The 23,346-nt window shown below is 41.8% G+C and overlaps 1 protein-coding gene and 1 long non-coding RNA gene across 3 annotated transcripts; one reads left to right on the top strand and one right to left on the bottom strand.

Moving 5' to 3' along the window:
- Positions 1-4,126: 4,126 nt before the first annotated feature.
- On the bottom strand, positions 4,127-4,607 carry LOC122023602. The gene is made up of 3 exons (XR_006123170.1): positions 4,580-4,607; positions 4,417-4,483; positions 4,127-4,140 (listed from the first exon to the last, which is right to left on the bottom strand). It is a non-coding gene; the product is annotated as an uncharacterized LOC122023602 (long non-coding RNA).
- A 13,588-nt stretch (positions 4,608-18,195) lies between these two features.
- LOC122024590 (probable trehalose-phosphate phosphatase 2) lies at positions 18,196-22,632 on the top strand. Of its 2 annotated transcripts, XM_042583247.1 has the most exons (13): positions 18,196-18,343; positions 19,829-19,931; positions 20,009-20,321; positions 20,403-20,488; positions 20,607-20,747; positions 20,866-20,937; positions 21,029-21,157; positions 21,500-21,556; positions 21,622-21,723; positions 21,855-21,932; positions 22,052-22,192; positions 22,284-22,376; positions 22,450-22,632. In XM_042583247.1, the coding sequence occupies exons 3-13, from the start codon at positions 20,195-20,197 to the stop codon at positions 22,537-22,539; spliced, it is 1,116 nt and encodes a 371-aa protein (XP_042439181.1). In that variant the 5' UTR covers positions 18,196-18,343; positions 19,829-19,931; positions 20,009-20,194; the 3' UTR covers positions 22,540-22,632. The 2 variants fall into 2 exon arrangements, with proteins under 2 accessions (XP_042439181.1, XP_042439180.1); XM_042583246.1 differs by having other exon boundaries at positions 20,009-20,488.
- The last annotated feature ends 714 nt before the right edge of the window (positions 22,633-23,346 follow it).

The following is a 23,346-nucleotide window of genomic DNA, read 5'->3' as shown; positions in this document are numbered from 1 at the left end:
ACATGCACACACAACATATGTATGATCGACATAATTCTCCAATTAGTACACACCAAACATACCCACAACATAGGCATAAATCATCGTGCTACCTCCAACAATGCATACCGAACCCGTGTGCATATATCAACATAGGTATAATCGATAATACACCTCAAACAACCTCACATGACATATATACACCTATGCCAAGAGTATAACCAACATATACTTCCAATAAAGCATACTAAATCCAGGTGCACTCACATATCAAACATAATCAAAAGATACCTCAGATACCACACCAAACACATATGTACATATCACAACTCAGATTAAATCGACAAAATGCCTCCATCAAAACACCACCGATGTACTTATACTACATCTCGGATTTAATCAACAAGATATCTTCAATAATACCTCCAGATACATACACCCAACTACATATCTATGATCCACAAGGAACCTTCAAACCATATCAGAACATGGATACATATACTACTTGCAAATGGACAGTCTACCACAGGACTCCTATAACCCAAAACAATCATGATATACATGCAAAATTAGCATACCAGCTCAATCAAAGAGACCAACCTTATGCTACCAACACTCATGGGTTATCGTATATCTAAACAAAATTCATGCATATGTATCAAGCATGAATACATCAATCAAAGGCAACCCAAAATAAAGCAACCTAATCATCCAGTAACAACCCTGCTATAGGTTCAAAGGAACTAGTATCGGACAAGAAAGATATACACACCATGGTATAACATTGCAAGTCAATGTCATACACTACCAAGACTATATCCAATGGGAAAAAAAAATTTATCATCATAAATCCAAATGTACTCTCCCAGTTTACACTAGTAACGATTGTATCCCATAAGTGTTAAGCAATTAGCTCTACACTTCCTTACACCAGCCGGGTCACATATCCCAACGCACCCTCTAAGTTATCCCACCAGGTATATACAGTCCACGGTCAAAGTCTTCATGGAATAGGATACATCGATCCTTTATAAACTATCCAAGCTGAAAATGATTTCTGACTAAATCAGTCCTTCCCACGTCAGTACAAAACATGTACTCAAAGGTGCTCTAGATACATAACTAAGCACAAATAACCTAAAGGTTCGAACCTCTAAAAATAGAGTATGGCAATCCTCTACTGATCAACCAACAAAATTAAATCATTCATCTACTAACTAATCAAGAATACCTTAATCCTCCACAAGCAACTAAGGTATATCCAACCACATAATATCATATGTATAAATGTGTAAGACCCAAAAGAAAAAAGTCAGAATTTAAGAACATCATGACACTCTCATCTTCATCCTCAAAAACATCAGCCCATACTATATCAGATGAATAAATCTCTACTCCCCATGAGGGCAAGTTAGCATTCAAAACATCAATCATTATTTATCCACATAGTCCCATATCAGAGGAAGCATATATCATTTTTTTTTATATCATCCTGTTAACTATCCATAACCAACCAGGTTTATTAAAATCTCATAGGCACATTCAACCGTAAAACTCTCCAGCACCCAATTTATAATCTGATCACCAACCATAATCATCAAACCTGTGAATATCATAAATGACACTCACTATGTCACCATCAATGACAACCCAAATATAAATCATCAAAAATAGTTATCCACTAATAGATCATCAAAACAAATATCTAGTAATTGATCATCAAACAACCACATAACATTTACTCTCATAAATCATTAGAAATCAACATATCATAATATCTTATCTCACAATATCCCTCAACCTCAAACCATTCTCAAAAATGATCAAACATGGTAACCCCCAATGACCAATTTCCATCGTACCTGGTACCCTAATATCCAAAAGATATGAGTATAAAACTCTCCTGGCTAAGTCAACAGAAATATGTAGGTATCATCCACTACCCAGCTAACAATAGCAGAGGCTGGTATGTGCCTCCATCTCCTATGAGTAGTAACAGAAGCTAACACTACTGATGGTATGATAAGAAAAATCATCAGAGATTATAATCCTTTATCTCTATTAAGGTAAACCATCCTCAATGGCTAACTCATCACAAGTAATATGTGCTACAGCAACCAGACAGGTACTAAATAAAGAATGCTAATACCTGTCATAAACTATAAAATTAAACATCATACCTATATGCCGTCTGGAGATGTTCCGTCGCTGTCCAGTCCCCAACTTGACCTCAAAATTTCTGATCATAAAAATCACCGGAAATCCATATAAATCCGAAACGGAAATCCAAACACAATCGTAATGGAAAAATCCATGTCACTTAAACAACTACCCAGTTTGACTCGCAAACTTGGGTTAATCCAAAAATCCAGAATACCTAAAGCAGGTGTCATAACCCACTCTGATACCAATAAATTGATATCAGATAAATCCCGAAAATCCAAAATACAAAAATCCAACAAGTATCGCCAAACTTGGCACTCTGATACCAAGTAAATAAATTGGTATCAGGTTATCCCAAACATCAAAAATAAGAAAACAAAAGATCGTATACCTGTGCTCTGATACCACTAAATTGTCACGCCCCAGAGGAGTCTCTGTCCGAAGAAATTTCGGCAGCATCTCCCCTGTACGGCGGACAATATGAAACTTTCTACATATCACATATACATCAGCCACAAGCGGCTGGAATGATAACAAAAATAAAAAACAAACACCACGCAGTTTATAAAGATATTCAGCCTCTGGCTGTCACAACCACGCAGTTAATAATAGTAATCAATAACAATAGGACTCTGACTCGAAATCCACCCTACTCCACTACACTCGTAAAGCTCAAATCCGACGAACTCACCTCTTCTGCCGTCCAGGCAGGCATGTAGTAGAATAAAATCCAAATCCAAATCCATCGCAATAATAAAATCCATACAATATCCATAAGCAGAATAATCCAAAACATAACATGTTCAAACAGTCTAGAACAGAAAAGAAACCAAAGAAAACCAAACATATCCTCGAGGTCTGCAAGGACCAGCAACTGGAACTCTCTCCTGACAGCATCAACCTGAAAATATCAACAATGTAGGCGGGGTGAGTCCAACACTCAGTAGGTACAATTGATATACAAAGTAAGGAAATAACACCTAGCACTAATTATGCGTACAGTCTCCTGATGAAATAAAGGTAAATGCAAACTGAAATAACAGGAGTATACTGTACTAACCAGGTCCTGAGTATAAGGTCAAACAGTCCGAGTGGTATAGGTAAATCCTGTATGCATGTCAAACATAGGTATCCAAACAATATGCAGCATATAAATGCAGCAAACACAAACACAAACACAAACACAAGCAATAAATGCATCATGCATATGATGCCAATGATGCGTCCTGGTCACCCCTGACGCCAGTCGATCATCTCATAGAATAGTGAGGGCGAGTGGGTAGGGCTGTGACAACCGTGCACTCTGTCGTCACTACTCCTGATGAGTGACCGAGTGGACAGGATGCTGTTGGAGTACACCTATCCTCCTACCCCAAATCAAAAATGGGGGAGCGCAATGCTCTCAACTCCCGGTACACGAGGACGGGGAGGAATCCCTGCCGGATAACACGTTGTGTCACACTACCCATGAGCGGACCAACGGTGCCTAACAGAGTCCCTGCTGCAACACACTCTGCCTGAATCGACCACTAACCCATGAGTGGTGGTGTGTGCAGATCTATGTAACTGGCGATGTGCTCAACAATAATGGAGCGGACTATCGCACAGCATGCAATCATGCAAATGGTGCATGGCACTAACCACAAAATACCCTGACCTAATCCATGTATATATAAAAGTGCACCATAGGTCAACGAATCAAATCAAATCAAAGGTACACAGAAGGTATAAAAACCTAGGTCCTGAACATGGTGAAGCATGGTATATCACTACCCCCTATAAGCATGTATAAACAAATAAAGTATACATGGGATGCAAATCAAGCAATCAATCAATCATGTAGCAGATATTGGGTAGTGACTAACCGAAACAAATAAAGGACATAATTAATGCAACTTGTTAAATTCACTACTATGTATATCAAATGACATAAGTCAAAAGTACCCTCCGATAAAAATGGTCCAAATCGACTCGAGATACTCATCTCGCGTCAAGGTCCTGTATATTAAACATAAGGTCTAGTTTAGCTAATTCTATCATACCACAATTAGCCAAATTAAATTCTAATCCAATTTAAGAAGTTCTAAATTGGATCCAACTAATTCATCCAACAAAATTAATGAACCCTAATTAAATAAAATCAGTGGGTCCACCAGGGTTAGTTCCTTAACCCTAATCATAACATGAGATTAAAAATCTAAAGCTAATCCAATCTACCAATCTCCAACATATACCTAATCAATATACACGAAGCTCAAAAACCCTAAACCTTACCTCAAATTTTTCCGATGCCTCAGTGCTGCTCAAATCCTGAAGAACTTACTGTCGAGACCCGGAGAAGCTGCTGTGGGAAAACAGTGACAAGTACCATAGTTATCAACCAACAAATTCAGCACAGGATCCAAATCAAAAATCCAAATACCCCTTTTTGCCTTACCTAACTCGCTACACCCTGTTCTCCTCACTGGTGGCGAAGAAGGAGGATCCCATGGTGATGTCTAGGGCAGAAATGTTTGGCCGGCTAGGAAAAATTCCAATGGCTGGCAACCGAAGATCGGCAGGGCTCATCTAGGGCTTGCTTCTGCCGTGAACAGGGTGTCTCCGAGAAAAAGGAGGCAAGGCCGGCGGTGAGCTCAAACCTAGGGCACGTCAGAGGAGGAGGTTCGGTGGTGGGCGAGAGGTGGCTGTCGGAGAGGGCGTCGGTGCATAGGCTCGGCGTCGGGTCGGAGTGACAGCGACGCGGCTAGAGCCCGGTGGACCTGGTGGCCGACGCTCGAAGAAAAGGAGAAGGAAAGGCCGGCGAGGTCGCGATCGGGGACCGAGAGCCGGCAGCCAGTGATCGAAATCTCACGGCTAGGGCGATGGCAGTGGCGAGGGAAAGAGGTGAAACCCTTAGCCGAGGGCTATTGTACAAAAAAGGGAAGAAGAAACCGCCGCGGCCGGCGGTTAATGCTCCGGCGGTTAGGGCTCGGAGGCGTCGGCGCAAGGGGGAGAAGGTCGCGGCGTCGAGGGGTTTCGACGAGGTAAGAAAAAGAAAACAGATAAAGAAAATAAATAGGAAAAAGGCAATGTAATTATAAACATTTCCTCGCTTAACTGGGATAGCCAAAATAGGCTTTTCCGGGCCCTATTTTTATCCCCGTGAACTCGTCCATACGAGCTCCGAAAAATTCCCAAAAAATTTCCAAAAATTCTGAAAAATTCCCTTATTAATATTTCCTATTTTCCGGTATTTTACAGTCCTTTTTAAACTGAACAACATCCCCCTCGACCCTAAGATTTTTCACTACTTTTTTTATCCCAAGCAAGCCGAGTGGGGTACCTTTATTTTCTAGTCTAGGATAGGTTTCGTCCTTTTTGATAATATGCCGAGCTCCAACAAACATTGGAAGGAGCACTTTTTCTATGTGCGTTTTCCCGAGCCGCCAACTTTCCGTACCAAGTGGCAGACGGCTATGCCGGCGCAACCGGAGCTCGGCAAATTTAGAGGCGATGCGGCATACCTTCATGCGGCCGAGCGGTTGGTGGGTCAGCGCTATCACATTGACAAGCTGCTCCTTCCGGGAGTAATGTATATATTCGGCCTGTCTTCTACCCCAGCCGATCTGCCCTGCAGCATGAGTAAGCGATTCTCATCCCTCCTTTTTCTGTTGTTCTAATTGATTTAATCTTTATTTCTGCAGCTGAAGTTATGTGGCGTGCTAAGACGACCGAGAAGCTCAAATTGAAGGCCGCTCAGATTGAGGCGGCGAAGAACAAGGAGGTCGCCGAGCGGGGCCTTGATCCAGCTGATCCGACCGGTGAAGTAGGTGAGGGGACTCAGGATGCCCCTGAAGCCTTAGCAGCTACTACCTCTCACGACGAGGCAGCGGGCGGCACAGAACCTTCTACCCAAGCCGAGGTGGAGGGCCGTTCGGCCGATGATGTTCCCCTTCTCACTAGGAAGCGCAGACGGCCAAAGCCGGCATCTGCATCAATTGCCTTTGATGAGCCACAGCCCGAGCAGGGCGCGGATGCTCCGATGTTATCGGGGACCATTTCTCTAGAGAGTACTCCGACCCCACATGGCTCTCCGAGGGCAAGCTATGAGGCGCCGCCGTCCAGCCCTTCAAGAACTCTGCGTCGTATCAGGCGTTTGGGCGAGCTTCCCTCCTCGTCCACCGGTGGGTCGTCCGGTAAGGCCGATGCTTCTCAGAGCGAGCCGAGCGGCCCGAATTTAATTAAAACCGTCCTGCGCCTCCCCTCAGAGGAATACATGGCTGCTGCTGATCGGCCATTGGTCCCCGAGCAGCAGATCACCTTGACGGGCCCTCTTGCAAAAGCTTGGGAGGCTCCCGGGCAGCTCGGCGACAGCAACCTTCAACAGGCCACCGGGGTATGCTCTTTTTCTTTGTTCGTGTATTTGGATTTAGTTTTTAACCTGTTCACTTTTGCTCGCAGAACTGGGTGGAGCAGATTGCCATTAGCAATCGGTTGGCCAAGCTGGAGGATGAATTGAAAAAACTTAAAGCCGCAGGGGACAACCGACAATCGACGGCCGCTCTGGAGAAGGCCAAAAGATTACTGGAAGTCGAACGGAAACGAGCTTCCGATCTGGCGAGCGAGGTCGCTCGGCTTGAAGCGGTGGTCAAACAACGAGATAAGGAGATCAAGATGGTGACCACTCGGAAGCGCCAGGCCATCGATGACATGGACCGAATGAAGGTGGAGATCAGAGGGCTAGAGCAACGCATCAAGGATCTGGATGCCCTTCTGGCCACAGAGAAGGAGGGCCGCTCGGCCGATCTACTCAAATTTGAAGGGGATTTAAAGGCTCTCCATGCTGCCAACGATGCCTCCCAGGCCGCGCTCAAAGAGTATCAAGAGGGGGAGTCGGCTCGCTCTGAGGAAGTGAGGAAGGCATTCGTCCGCTCGGATGCCTTTGGGGAGAAATTTACTGACAAGATCTCCCTCACCTTTGAAGAGGCGATCAAGGCGGCTGTGGATCACTTGAAGACCAAGGGCCACCTTCCCGCCGAGTTGACCATCCCCCCAGAGGATCTGGCTACCGTGATGGGCGCCATTCCTGATGCACTTTTTGATTTTGACGCGTGAGGAGTGTTTTTCATCAACTTTTTTGTTCCCCTGCCGTTCGGCCAAACTTGTTTATTGCTGTAACTTTTTTGGTTTGCCCAGTGCTCGGCATAAATAGATTATCTTTTCTGTTCCTTCAACTTTTGTTTTGGCAAGAAATTTTTCTTTCGTAACATTAAGTGTTCTTTAAAACTCCTCCGCTCAGCTTCACGCTCTAACATGGACTCAAGCCGCTTGCCATCAATAACGTCTTTCGCCATGCAATTGGGCAGCCGCTCGGCGCGCGAACGTCACTCGTTCACGTGCTCACATTTTTAATTCTAATTAACCATCTTTTGCTGTGTGCCTTACCTCAAAGGGGTTTTCGCTAGATTTTTGAAATGCGAGCCGCTCGGACGTTTATAGATGCCGGCTCGTCTCTCGATATTTAACGTCGGAGCTCGACGGTCTTCCGCTCGGACGTTTATAGACGCCGGCTCGTCTCTCGATATTTAACGTCGGAGCTCGACGGTCTTCCGCTCGGACGTTTATAGACGCCGGCTCGTCTCTCGATATTTAACGTCGGAGCTCGACGGTCTTCCGCTCGGAGGGTTTATAGACGCCGGCTCGTCTCTCGATATTTAACGTCGGAGCTCGGCGGTCTTCCGCTCGGACGTTTATAGACTCGTCTCTCGATATTTAACGCCGGAGCTCGGCGGTCTTCCGCCGGACGTTTATAGACGCCGGCTCCTCGATATTTAATGTCGGAGCTCGACGGTCTTCCGCTCGGACGTTTATAGACGTCGGCTCGTCTCTCGATATTTAACGTCGGATCTCGACGGTCTTCCGCTCGGACGTTTATAGACGCTGGCTCGTCTCTCGATATTTAACGTCGGAGCTCGACGGTCTTTCGCTCGGAGGTTTATAGACGCCGGCTCGTCTCTCGATATTTAACGTCGGAGCTCGACGGTCTTCCGCTAGGAGGTTTATAGACGCCGGCTCGTCTCTCGATATTTAACGTCGGAGCTCGACGGCCTTCAAGGCTACTTCTAACACAGTCGGTCGGCGAAGATATTTGCCTATCTTTATAATTTTGCTTCCTGTATTACAAGGACATAGGCGACCGACATGTATATAAATTTACATTTAGCGCACCTTTCACCCAGCTCGGATAACGTACTCCCAGCCGAACGGCGCGGGGTCTTCCTCATCAAGCGTTTGGCTCGAACATTATACCTCCGGCCGAGCGGCTCGGGGCCTTCTTCGTCGAGCACATGGCTCGGTTATTATACCTCCGGCCGAACGGCTCATGGCCTTCGGCATCGAGCGCTTGGCTCGGATACTATACCTCCGGCCGAACGGCTCGGGGCCTTCGTCGTCGAGCGCATGGCTCGGTTATTATACCTCCGGCCGATCGGCTCATGGCCTTCGGCATCAAGCGCTTGGCTCGGATACTATACCTCCGGCCGAACGGCTCGGGGCCTTCGTTGTCGATAGCTTAGCTCGGTTATTATACCTCCGGCCGAACGGCTCATGGCCTTCGGCATCGAGCGCTCGGCTCGGATACTATACCTCCGGCCGAACGGCTCGGGGCCTTCGTCGTCGAGCGCATGACTCGGTTATTATACCTCCGACCGATCAGCTCGTGGCCTTCTTCGTCGAGCCTTTGGCTCCGATGATATACGCTCGGCCGAACGGTACGGGCCTTCTTTCGGAAAGTTACGATGAATTCTATGCCCGAAAGAAACTATATCCGAAAAACTAACCTGCCGATCAGCATAAGATCTAACTCAATTTCTCAACTCCTGAATACCCGTGGAGTAAGGTGGATACAATGTACTCGTCGAAATTTATCAAGGCCAGGAGGATGGCGAAACTTCCCGGTCTGTCCTCCATGGCCGCTCGGCCCCCCCCCCCAGAGGTGGAGGCAGCCTGATGCGTTATCCTTTTACTTGAGCCTTCTGCTCCTGTTGCTCCACGAGCCTAGCTACTCTTGCCTCTATCAGAGCGTCGGGTTTCTCCACGGAGAGCATCACCATGTGTGGTCATCCAGCTTCATCCATTGCTTCCGATCGGATGCAGGAGTGTTCCCACAAACGGCGCCAAATTGATCATGTCCGAATGCTGAATCAACGGACGCTGGGCACGTGGCGCTCTCCGGGTCGCCGATGTAGATCTTTTACTAGTTGCACGAACCTCCGGCGAACCTGCACAGAAGTCGGGCCGGGAAGGGGTTCCCGGCGGTGACCCTTCGACGCTCAAGTCAGGCAAGCAGGCAGTGGAAAAAAGTGGCTTCAAAGGTGTTCAACGCGTACCTCCGACGAACTATGAGGCTCGTTATATAGAACGGTGGAAGGGTTCCTGTGCGTCCACCGAGGCACATACATGTCCGAAGCCCATACTTCGGTATGTGTCTGTCAGAAAGCTTACCTGACGTCATACTGCTACAGTCCAATCACGTCTTCGATGGGACAACAGAACACCTCGTTGTCAGACTTGGAGTATGGCCTAGCCATAGGACTTAACGGCTGTCAGAAGATGTTCCTGTCCCCCTTTACCCACCGCCAGCTGGGACGTACGTCCGGCCGGCTGGACGGAGACCGTCGTCCGGACGGCCCTCATCCCCTGCGCTGGCCGGGCGACACGCCCCTCACGTCTCGCCTGTCGCTTGCATTGATATGCTGGGGAGACTTCCGGGCAAGTGCCTTCCGCTCGACCCTTAGACATTGTTTCAACTGAGCGTCGGAACCCCGACCCCTGTCAGGGCACCTTTTACTGTTGGATGCTCCTCGGTTAGCCGATCGGTCTATCCTTTTCTTCCGAGTCTGGTCGGCTCATTCTCCTCCAGTGGACCCCCCGGCCCTTTGATCTCCACGTGGCGCTGACCTCTTGCAATGGGGTCCCCTGCCTTGACCACCGGATCAAATGCTTTTTCGGTTTGTCAATTAAATTCTTATTTCGATACTTGGCTTCGAGGCAGTGGCGAGACACTAGGCCTTCTTAGTTATTGGAGCAACAACTACTTTCTTAGACAAAGTCGCATAAAAGAAATTAAATGTTTAATTTTCTTACTGAAAATGCTAAGTCTAATTTTAATTTTTGAATTAAACAAGTTTTTGGAACCCAATAGAGGTTCCTTCCTACAGGGTTAATCAAGTATTTTCTAAGCACATGGACTTTTGATATTTTTCTAATTTGATTTTGGTGAAACTTATAGTACCAATTTAATCCTCTATAATTTTTAAAAACATAAATATTTGAACAGGTAGGCTTTTTCAAATTTTCTATTTCTTCTTTTAATTTATCATTTTTCAAATTTTATTTTATCAAAGTATTCTATTAGACAAGATTTTTCCAAAATTCTTTTTATTTCTAAAATTTCATTTTTTAATTTGGTATTTTTATTTTTCTAATTTGTACATGGATTTTGCCATAACCTTAATACCAAAATAAAGCTGATCAGGAGGTAAGAGGCATACCTCACTTACCATATCAGACTTGAAGCCTGACTCTCCCCCTATTTCGCTGCATTCGTTTGAAGTCGCCCCCCCCCCCCCCTTCATTGATGTTGGGTTCCAATGTACTTTGCCCTTCATAGCTCGCTATCAGTGCTAGTCCGACATATTCTTGTACTTCGGATTCAGATGATGAAGTGTCGTCCCAAGTGACTTTTAGAATCTTGTGCTTCTTGGGTATCTTGACTTTATCCTTCTTTAATTCTGGGCAATCTTCTTTTAAGTGTCCTTCCTTTTGACACTGGTAGCAGCGAACCCTTCTTCTATTTCTTGGTTTTTCTTATTCTGCATTTCTTTAAATTTATTATATCGAAAGAATTTTTTAAAATTCCTTACCATATATGCTTCTTGGTCTTCTTCTGAGTCTGACTCGGGTTCATCCTTCTTGATTACGTTCAGCGCCATAATCTGGCTTGAGTCTTTTGTTGTCCCTGCACATCTGGTTTCATGTAATTCAAGAGTAGAAAATAATTCCTCTAAGGTACTTACCTCCAGATCCTTTGAAATATAGTAGGCGTCGATGACTGAGGTCCATTCTGGAGTTCTGGGAAACGCGTTGAGTGCGTAGCGTATGGTATCCCGGTTGGTTATAGTTTCTTCAAGGTTCTCGAGACCGGTAATTAATTCCTTTACCTTCGCGTGTAGATCGGCTACCTTCTCACCTTTTTCCAGATGGATGTTTGTTAGTTTATTCCGAAGGATGTCTCTTCTGACGAGCTTGGCTTCGGATGTGCCTTCATGGAGTTCTAGGAACTTCTCCCAGAGTTCTTTGGTCAATGAGTAGCTTCCGATGCGGTTGACTTCTTGAGGCGGCAGCACGCTCAGCAAGTGATACTCCGCTCAGTTGTTCGCTACGGAATCATTCTGCTCCTTTTTCGTCCAAAGTCTTTCTTCTTTTTCTTCTCCATTCTGATTCGTAGGAGCTACAAAACCGTATTTTATTATTAAACGAATTTCGAAATTGGTTTTCAAAAATACCTCCATACAACTCTTCCAGTGTGTGAAGTCCCCCTCGAATTTTGGTGGAATGATGCTTGGTCTGGCCATCTCGTTGCTTCGATCGGTGGTTAGTCCTCCTGAAGCGTCCTTGCTCTGATACCACTTGTTGGCCCCTTCGGAGGCCGGCAAGGGGAGGGGTGAACTGCCCTGAAAAAAATAAACCAACCTTTCTCGGATTTTCAACTAATAATAAAACTTGTAATCAAAACAAAAAGGGACTAATTAAATGAAATTAGACACAGAAAATTTACTTGGTTTGCAATCAGAGGATTGCTAATCCAAAGAAAATATGGCGCACTATCTGATGATTTCCTTTGGCCGGAGTAGCCTCTTACAGCGTTGACAGCACAAAAGAAAAAGCAGAAATGAAAGAATTAGATTACAAGTTGTTGTTCTAAACTATGGAAATCAGTGCTCTATTTATAGCACTGTTCGGGGCGCCCCGAAGGGTTCCGGGCGCCCTGGGGGGATAAACATTATCCCCTAATATTCAAATCGAGTCAAAACTTGATCTGGTCAAAAAGTCGGGTTCGGGCGCCCAGACTAGGAAAGTCAACAGGGTTGACTTTTCTCGGTCCGGGACCTTTGCTCCGGTTCAGCTCGTCTTGGTCTGGGTCTTTCGCTCCGGTTCCGCTAGCTTGGGTGATCTCGGCCATCCGGAATAGGGCTCACCCGAACCCAAGTTTCGGCCTTCTCCTCGAGCAGCCTTCCTCCTCGATTTCTCGTCTCTCGAACGTCACACACGTTCTTCTCATCAACCGGTGTACTCTTCTGCGACACTGCGTCCCTCGGACGCACCGAGCCAGTCAACTCTCTCCCCGTGCCGTCCTTCTCTCTAGCCGCGTCTTCCGCTTGACTTCCTGTGCTTTTAAGCTCCTGCACACTTAGACACAAAGGTTAAAACAAACATGACCTAACTTAACTTGTTTGATCACATCAAAATACCTTGGGTTTCCAACACAAAGTTCATCGGAGAGCACGCAGAGAACGCAGAGGAAGAAATGGCGACGCTAAGGCTTTATAAAGATGGGCACGACCGATCGAAGTCGTCCGATTTAGGGCACGGGAGTCGGAGCACACATCCGGTCATTGAATTTGAACCGCCAAACGTCACATCAATAGTTGTCACCTCGGGCGTGCGATGGCTACGACGACGACACGTGGCGCCCTCCCACAGGGTGACATTTAATAAGCGTGGGCGCGTGCTTGGCCTTAATGAGGGTGATTTATGCGTACTTCGAGGAGATTTGGACGACGTCAGCATTGACCACCCGGCTCGCGCCCCCTCCCCCTCCCGGGGGCGATGAGGAAAATATCCAAGTACAAAGGCTCGAGGCACCGACCAGAAAAGGAAGATCAGTCCTACAAAGGCCGATCGGGATCTAACTCACCTATTAGCCGATCGGCCGATCGGTCATCATACTACTGGTTCAGTCAGTCGAACTTGCAGCCTCCTTCGACTAGACTTGAGGGAGAGGCACGTGATCCGGTGGTAAGGTGGGGCCCGCCCGGGCGGAGGTTAGAGTGATCAACATCCTGGGCAGGCATCCGATCAGGCGAACTACCTTCCTGATCAAGCAGGAAGAGTAGCCGGCCCGATACTCCGACAGCTCGGTCAGGCACCGAGCTTTCGCCGCTCATAAAGCTCAAAGCAGGAAAGGACGAAGGCCGAGCGGTCGTCCCGCTCGGCTAAGCAATGGACGCAACCTCAACCCGGGCAGGGCTCCCTCGCTCAACAGGGTGGGGCCAGACTGTAGCTCCTGGGGCGAGTGGACTCTCGGCCCGACCGTTGCATCACCCGGACGATAGACTGGTCGAGCAGTTCTCCCGCTCGGCCCAATAACAAACAAAGGGAGCAGTTGACAATATCTTCCTAGGGACTAGTGTCGTCGACAGACGGCATGATCGACGACATGGCCAGGCAGAGGATCGTACGGTGGAACCTTCCACTGTTACATTAGGGATATGCGCGGGCTGTTAAGGTATGACGTCAGGCACGCTTTTCTGACACGTCTTTTCTAAGTATGCTTTGAGAAGCGTGCATGCATTGGGGAAGCATGCACGCGCCCCCTGGTAGCTCTATATAAGGAGCCCTATAGCTTCATTGGAGGTATGTTTTTTCTACTGTTGCTATAGTTACGCTGCTCCTTTCTTCTCCACTTCATTTACTAATCGTCGGTAGCTGACTTGAGCGTCGGAGGGTCATCGCCAGGGGACCTCTCCCTGGCCCGGCACTAACGACTCTGTAGGTGCAGGTTTAGCTCATCGGAGGTCCACACCATCTTCAGTCAACATCCAGTCAACGTGAGCACCATCTTCCCAGCGTTCGTCTACTCACACTCGGACAGGATCACTTTCTATCTCATCACACCTTTTCTCTCCTCAATCTCTCGCATTACACTTTCTCTCTCATCATGCTTTCTCTCTCATCATACTTTCTATCTCCTCAATCTCTCCCATCACATTCGCTTTTCTATTTTTTCTCATCACACTTTCTCTCTCATCATATTTTGTCTCTCATTATACTCTTGTTGGTTGCTATACCCGGAGTTTCGTTCTATTCCCCTGTATAAAAATTTTGTACAAGCATAGAACTTTTCCTAGCTATCCATGTGTTCTACTGAAGTTCAACTTAGATTGTAAACAGAACTTAACATTATTAATCCAAGTTGTTCTTCAGAAGTTAAACTTGGATTGGAAACGAAACTTAACATTCTTACTTTAAGTTTAACCGATGTGTTTTTCATAAGTTAAATCATATTACAAAAGTTGATTAAATATCTATTTCAAATATCGGCTTCCAGTTAAACATGGCGAGGCACTAGACTTTCTTGGGTATGAGATCATCCACCACTTCCTAGACAAAGCCTTTTGAAGAAATCAGATATTTACCTTCTTACAGTAAACTAGGTTAAACTACAGAGACCCCAATAGAAGCACAATATCGAAACATGAAATCGAAACAAAAATCGATAACACAAAACCAATAGCCTAAAATCGATAGCCTCTTGTGTTGGTATTTCAGAATCCATGCAAAGAAAACTAATTAATTAATTCGAAGCGGAAACCATTAATTAGTTATATCTTTCTTTGTAGTTAATGACCTCTTGATCTTCTGTTGTATTGCTCTCCTTTTCTTAGATGTCGTGTGGGCAACGATCTACCAAGATGAAATCCACCCAAGCTTTCTTCTCCTCTAAGACTTTCGAGCCACCAAGGGATGCCAAAATAGGAAACTTCCTTTTTCTTCTTCTTCTCTTCCAAGTAGCCGACCACCAAGGAAAAGGAACTTCTTGATGTGCCGCCGACCTTGAGAGAAAGAAAACAAGGAGCAAGGGAAGAAGCAAGGGCCAACCACACAAGGATCAAGAGAGGAGACTAAGGTTTTGTTATCCTGAAGGCTCTCTTTCCCTCTCTTTTATAATCCTTGCTCAAGGCAAAAAAGGAAAATTTTAAAACAAAATTAAAACTTCCTTTTAATCCTTGCTAATGACTAAAAAGAAAAGTTTTAAAACAAAAAATTAAAAATTCCTCTTAAATAATACATGGGCGGCCACACAAAAGCAAAAAAAGGAAAGATTAAAACAATTAAAATCTCTCTCTTTTTAAATTTACTATTATACATGACAATAAAGGAAAATTTTAAAAATTAATCTCTCTCTTTTAAAACATGTAAATAACTACAAAAAAGGAAAAATTAATTAAAACTTCTCTTTTTAAATCATGGTTACAAAAAAGGAAAGTTTTATAAAAAATTAAAATATCTCTTAACTACAAATAAGGAAAGATTTTAACAAGAATTAAAATATCTCTTTAATCTTTTGTAGAAATCTATAAAAGGAAATATTTTAAAATTTTAAAACTCACTTTTAAAACCACATGGATGTCTATAAAAGGAAATTTTAAAAATAAAATTTCTCTTTTAAATCCCTTCATGAATGGCTATAAAAGAAAAGATTTTATCAAAAATTTTATTTTTAATAAAATCTCCTTTTCTCTTCTTATTATGGTCGGCCCCATACTTGGTCATCAAGCATGACTTGGCCGACCCTAGTCTTGGGCTCCAAGCTTGGCTTGGCCGACCCCTTGCTTGGGCTCCAAGCAAGGATGTGGTCGGCCCCTAAGCTTGGTTAAGAAGCTGGGCTTTTGGTAGATATAAGGCTTTATAAATAATAGGCTACAACAGGGACCGAGAGGAGGAATTGGTTTTGGTCTCCCGATGAGCTTGAGCTTCCCATGTTCGCCCTAAACACCCAACTCAAGTTCATTAATAATAACTTATACCATTAAAGAGTTATTATTGCACTACCGCACCAATCCCATATTACAATATGGGCTCCTTCTTATCATGAGTGCGCTAATCTCACCGTGTTTAAGATATCTAATGTCCATTAATTAAATGAGTTACTGACAACTCACTTAATTAATATCTAGCTCCAAGAGTAGTACCACTCAACTTCATTGTCATGTCGGACTAAGTCCACCTGCAAGGTTTACATGACAATCCTTATAAGTTCCTCAAGGGGATATCACTAACCTAGATCACTAGGACACATTTTCATTCTATAATCAACAACACACCATATAAATAATATCATTTCCCAACTTATCGGACCTATTGATTTAACGAACTAAATCTCACCCTTTAATAAATTAAAGAAATAAATATTAAGTATACGTGCTTGTTATTATATCATGATTAAGAGTACGCACTTCCATAATAACAAAGGTCCTGTTCTTTTTTTACAGTCAGTATAAAAAGAACAACCTCAAATAGTCCTACTCAATACACTCAGAGTGTACTAATGTAATTTTATAGTCAAGATAAATTAATACCAAATTACACTATAACCATTCCAATGGTTTGCCTATTCCATCTTGGTTGTGAGCAACTATTTATAATTTATAAGGAACTGATAACATGATCTTCTGTGTGACACCACACGCCATGTTATCTTCAATATAAATTAAATGAACAACTACATTTAGCATATAAATGTAGACATTTGATCAATATGATTCTTATTTCAAAATAAATGTTTACAAAAGCTAGACTTTTAGTATATATCCTAACAACTCTCCCATCACATTCTCTCCTCATTTTTTCTCATTATATTTTTTCTCTCTTTATCCTCTCTCATCATATTTTCTCATTCATTATATTTTCTCTCTCATCATATTTTTTCTCTCATCTTCTATCATCACGCTCACTCCCATCAGACTCGCTTTCCTCATTTTCTCTCATCGCACTTTCTCTCTTATCACACTTTCTCTCTTATCATATTTTTCTCTTACATTCAACTTTCTCTCACATCTAATTTTTTCTTTTATTTTCCTTTAAGGGTAAAAAAAGAAAATTTTGATTTATTCCGATAGAAAATATTCATCTAATCAAATATTATTTTAAGAATGATATTTATATTTATACTCATTTTCATTCCATAATATTATGATTCCTATTTCGATTCTTATTTAAAAAAAAGTACCAAACACCCTCTTAATTTTGAATACTAAGGACCTTCGAGTGTTTTGAAATTTCAAACAAATGTTCTGACTAATTCTTGATTTGATTATTTTTTTCCATTTGAATTCATTGTTTGAATCCTTAAATTCCAACAAGTCACATGCTCTTCAAATTACAGGAGAGTCATGCTCATCCAGAAACTTGGAATTTAATGCCCCCTTTTCGGACTAATTCAATTAAGAGCAAGAAGTTTGACTTTATTAGAGGTTTATTTTATGGTCAAACTGTTTTACAAATTAAGGATTTGAAATTAATTAATCTCGTCCTTTTAATTTAAACTTATTTAATTATATATATAAATATAAATTTATTATTTAGATTAATGAATTGTTTTAGCTATTTATTTATTTAATAAATCTGGCGTATGATGAATGAATAAGTGAACTAATGCGTTGGCTAACGGCAACCAGCCCGCGCTTGGGCTCGACTCCAGCTCGTAGCCACGTGCAGCAAGCGCAAGACAAGGCGCTTCCCGCACACGTACACAAATAGACCGGTCCAACAGCCTCCACCCGCGCTTCTACCCGCGCCACAGGACCACTCATTTCAAACCGAGGATCAGCTGCTCTACTTCAAAATTAGATTTGTTACCGTCCCGCCCACTCAAATCAACCAAACCCAGTAGCCAAGTCTCAAAACTTGCTGTTTTCTGTTTGGTAAAAACAGGAAATCAATTTAAAGATACCCGAAAAGTGATGGTGCGGATGGGTCTTTTTTCTTGGGTGTTAGTAAGAGGAGGAGCTGGATTTCGTTAATACTTAATTACTAATTTATTACGGGATATTAAACAGGGTGCTATTTTTGAATTCTGCAGTAAGTTTCTATTAATAATCATTTAATGAATTAATTAAAGCATTAAGTATGCCTTGGCGAGGACGTCTCCATTTCAGCAGACCGAGGCACTATAAATACGACGCCTCCATCGAGCTATATAAGCTTTCTCTCTCCCCTCTCCCCTCTCCCCTCTCCCCTTGCTTTCCCCGTTCTCCGCGGCGTTCTTCTCGATCCCTTCTCCTGGTGTCTTCGTCTGTTGGTAGGGTTTGGGTTTCTTTCGCCTTGGATTGCGAGACGAGATCGCTTTGGCCGGCGGCGGCGGCATTACGGCAGCGACGTGAGTAGAATGATATCTCGTTTTTCCCTTTTTTTATTGATGGAAGATGTGGAGTGTCGCACTTTTTTATGATTTTTTTTTTTTTGCATTTTTTTTTGTTGTATGATGATTTATAGTTTTTTTTATTTATTGTTTTAAGCATTTCTCGAAGTCGAGGATTGAGAAGTTAAGGAAAAAAAAAGGATTTTTCTCTTAGGTAGTCTATTTTGGGCGAGATTTTCAATATTTTCCTCTTAGCTTGGTGTTTTAGATTTTGGTTTTGGAGATTCTTAACTATGAACAGTAGGATAAATCAGTGTAACATGCTGTTGCCTAAATGATATCTCGGCTAATGAACTAAGGTGCTTTGTGGATGAACATGGACGCCCTCCGTGGACCCATTAGTTGGGTTGCTGGTGTGCCTTTTGTCGTTTTCTTCGACCTCGTCTGTGAATCTGCACATATTTCTCAGTTTGTGCTTTGTAAGAAAAGGGGGAGCCTCTCAGCTTTTCGCCGTGATGCCTCCTTGTAGTGGAACAAATCGTCGATAAAAAAGGAGAGTGGTAAATGCAGAGTCTCCTTTTTGCAGGCTTTCTTCTACATTTACACCACCTAAAAGGCCACCTAAGATTGCTCGTGAATTATCTAGTTCTTTTGTGCTTTTCTTTTAGTTTTTCTTTTCTTTTTCTAGTGTATCAGAAGCTCTGACGTTTACAAACTTTACAAAAAAAAATCACTTTGGTAGAAATCGTCTGGCCCAATATGTTTTTATTCGATCATGTCAGTCGACCTGGAAAAAGGATGGATATTAATATTCTTATACGCTGAGACAGTCTTCCCGTGATATTTCACGTTAGTGTAACTCAGAAAAACAACCTTTTTCCCCTATAAGCTGGAGAACTCACTATTAATTGAAGCTAGGATGCTCCACAAGGTTAGTCTTATCTATATATATTAGAAGGTGCCCCCTTTCAAAAAGCTAGCGCCATGTTGGGATGGATTTGACACCATTCAATTTAACATGGTATCAAAGTTAGAACTATACCATTAAGTGCTGATTGGGTGAAAGGGGCTGTTGAAGTTAGATACTCCACACATCCATTTATCTCATATGGATAAGTGTGACAGGCTAGTATGTCTATATATTAGAAAGAACATCTCCCTCTCAAATGACTACTATTTTAATATACGAGTTCCATTCTGATTTAGCATTTACCAACCTTCCAATTGTATGCATTTGAAAATACATCTAGGTTAAGATCATTATGAAATTGTACAAAGTTAATGTATACAAAAGTAGTCTTCTGCCATTTTGTAAGGAATGTACAAAGCTAACGTATTTGCTTTGGCACTCTTAGCCTCTTAATTTCATGAGTAGCATCTGTATAAAAGGTGAATTTATATGAATTTTTGTGCTATCCTTCATTTTACATCTTAACTTTTTCTAAAACAATTATAATGATGTTAATATTGAATTAAATCATTTCTTATTCTGGGTCTGTTCAGTTCATGCGATTCAAGTGATAAAGATTTGATTCTTGTAAAGGGCATACTAGCTCAAATGATTTGTAGCCTCGTGTAAATGCTCTATAGGCGTTGCAATGAGAAGGTATATATATATACTATCTAAATTATTTTTTCTGTAAATATGGTTTTCTATTTTTTTCCTGACCTCTAGCACCTTAGTCATCAGGTGGCATCTCCTTGATGGACTGCATGAACTCATCAACTGACAAGAACACATTAAAGAGGTGGTTTTTCATTGATAAAAGGGTTGGATGATGTTTAGGAAAAGTAAGAGAGAGTAAGATTAATCAACCAAGAGTACGTTTGATTATACTACTTGTGGAGCAACACTTTGTCAACGAATCAATGGATTTGAAGTCAAACCATAATTCACCTGTCCTCACTGATCCTGCATCTCTGAGCAAGTCAAGATTGGGCTTGCCCTCTAACATGACGCCATGCTCTCCTGCAGCATTGCCATTCTCATCTTCTGGTTTGTATCTAACATTTCCCAAAATACTAAATTGTAAACTTCATAATGCCCATGTTAACGGTTGGTTGGATGCAATAATAGTATCTTCACCTCGCAAAAAGTTGAACAAGGACCTGATCTCTGAGTGTCAATTAGATGACAATGATGCTGCTTATCAAACCTGGATGGTGGGTTCACTGAAACTATTAAAACTCAGAATTTAAATTAGTTTCAGGAAAACATTTTTTCTAACTTCCTTCTCTCTCTCTCTCTCTCTCTCTCTCTCTCTCTCTCTTGTACCTGCAGATAAATTATCCATCCGCTTTAAACTCCTTTCACCTAATCACAAGTTATGCTAAATGCAAGACAGTTGCATTGTTTTTGGACTATGATGGAACTCTTTCACCAATTGTGGATAATCCTGACCATGCATTTATGTCAAGTGCAGTAAGTTTACTTATTAGTTTCATGAATCTGTGCATAATAGAATACTTTTAATTTTCTTTTTGTTGTTTCTGTAAGAATTAGGGTTCTTATTTTATTTGTGATTATTGATTTGTTTTAGATGCGTGCTGCTGTAAGAGAGGCTGCTAATCATTTCCCCACTGCAATTATTAGTGGAAGGTCTCGTGACAAGGTATACCTTGTCATCATTATACATTAGCACAAGTGTTTAGGAATAATTATTGGAAATGTTGATTGATGGAATGAGAATGCATTCTTATCAGGTACATGAATTTGTCAAGTTATCGGAGCTGTATTATGCTGGCAGTCATGGGATGGATATAATGGGTCCAATCAGAATATCTGAATCTGTTGGTGATCATCCAGTCTGCATTAAGACAACTGATAGTAAGGTACAGAAGTATATCCTCTTGAATATATTTTCTGGACTGCAACAAACTTTGACCACTCTTAACATTTCTTCAAAAACAAAAGAACATCTTTCAAAATAACATCATATCTTTATCCGTCGAAATGCCAAGTTTTCACCATGTTGACTGATATGGATCCACATTTGAAGCCATACTCTAGATTACTAGCTCTTGATTGCTTTGCACCTTATAAACCAAAACACATTTGCTATGATTATCAATCGGATAATATCTATTCACTATATGTGACTGGAGAATTAAGTTCCAAATATTTTACTTTCATCGTTATGCTTTCTTCTTTTGCTAATACAAGACTGTTTCCAGGGTAAAGAAGTACATCTCTTCCAACCTGCTAGGGAATTTCTACCAATGATCAATGAGGTAGGTACGCCTTTCACTTAATCCAACATAGTCCTAAATTCCTTAATGATTGTTCATACTCACAGGTGTATAAATCCCTCATTGAGATCACTAGCAATATCATAGGTGTCAAAGTAGAGAATAACAAGTTTTGCGTCTCTGTACATTACCGCAATGTGGATAAAAGGGTGAGAATAAATTCAAACGATAATATTAAAGACCAAGACAATGCTTTAATTTAAGGGTTTTCTTTTTTTTTTTCTTAAAAAATTTATATATTTAACTGTCTAACATCATAGTTTGTTGATTTGCATTTCAGATGTGGGATGAAGTTGGACTTCGTGTATTTGGCTTGATAAAGGGTTTTCCACGTTTGCGTGTTACCCATGGGCGGAAGGTAAACTCCAAAAGGAGATAACTTCATGATTCTTAGCTCAATATACTAACTCCATAATTCTTAGCTCAATATACTCTGCTGGCTACCATTATCATTACTTTTCTTTCTCCATGGTGCAGGTTTTAGAGGTCCGCCCTATGATAGACTGGAACAAGGGAAAAGCCGTTGAGTTTCTTCTTGAATCACTGCAGCTTAGCCAACGCAACAATGTGCTCCCAATTTATGTTGGAGATGATCGTACCGATGAAGATGCATTCAAGGTATTAAAGTAATTCCGTTGACAAAAGTGAACTTAAGTAATGCATTATGAATACCCCTGAATTGAAATCACAAAAAATTAAAAACCATCAGGTTTTGAGAGAGAGAATCCATGGATTTGGCATCTTAGTTTCGAATGTGCCAAAGGAAACTAATGCTTACTACTCCCTGAGAGACCCATCTGAGGTGGGTTCCGAATCTATTGCTGTACTTGAGTTTTCTGTGTGTGGCGTGAACAATTTTTCACCCCCTCTCGCAGGTACAAGAATTTCTCAAGTCTCTTGTGAGATGGAAGAAGTTCACAGCATCACAAACTGAAGACAACAATATAGATTTGATGAAAGCATAGGATAGATGAAGTACCTAAAGATAATTTAATCAGCCTATAAACTTGTATGTGAGCCATAAATTTCAATTTATTTATTTTTACTTTTTTTTTATTGTTTTTAAAGTCTAATAGAGAATGTTCCTTCATTTGTAATCTGTTTATGGTTCTGTCGCTGGATGATATTGTACTTCTTCTCTTGTTGTTATCATTTGTTAATTGGTGTTATTAGGATTGCAAAGTTTACTTTCCCTATTAAAATGTTGAGTTTGTCAAAACATTTTTAGGGTTCTTAAATTATTGTCAGTTTAAGCCCCTAATTATTAGCACAAATAATTCATCTTAACGGAATGATGAAATTGAGTGTGTATGCCATATCATTTGTGCATTAAATAAATTAATAATGATAATATTTAGGGCGGATGGCAAGTATTTAAAATTTTTTATGGCATTAAAATATTTTAAATTTATCTTGAAAATAATTTTTATAGTTTCCCTAAATATTTAAAGAAACGTTTAGGAGATTTCACTATGTTAGTATTAGCTTTAAATTAGGATGGAAATTATAAATAGTTATTACAATTATTAAAATGATTAGGGTGAAATTAAAAGCGGCTCAGAGAAATATTAGTTTAGTGTTTCTTTAAAAAAAGAATATTAAATGAGCATTTTATCATAAAAAATACTTACGGATTTGATGTTGTTGTAAAACCTAGTAGTTTTTATAATATTAATTAGAAGTTTGCAGATACATATTGTAATATAAAATTGAAATGATATAAGGTCACCATTCTAACAACTAATTTTTAATCATGATCACATAATGATCAT

Source organism: Zingiber officinale, chromosome 9B (genome assembly GCF_018446385.1).
Source record: "Zingiber officinale cultivar Zhangliang chromosome 9B, Zo_v1.1, whole genome shotgun sequence".
Classification (NCBI taxonomy): Eukaryota; Viridiplantae; Streptophyta; class Magnoliopsida; order Zingiberales; family Zingiberaceae; genus Zingiber; species Zingiber officinale.
The sequence above is the reverse complement of the archived record's forward strand: the minus strand, read 5'-3'. Positions and strand labels throughout refer to the sequence as shown.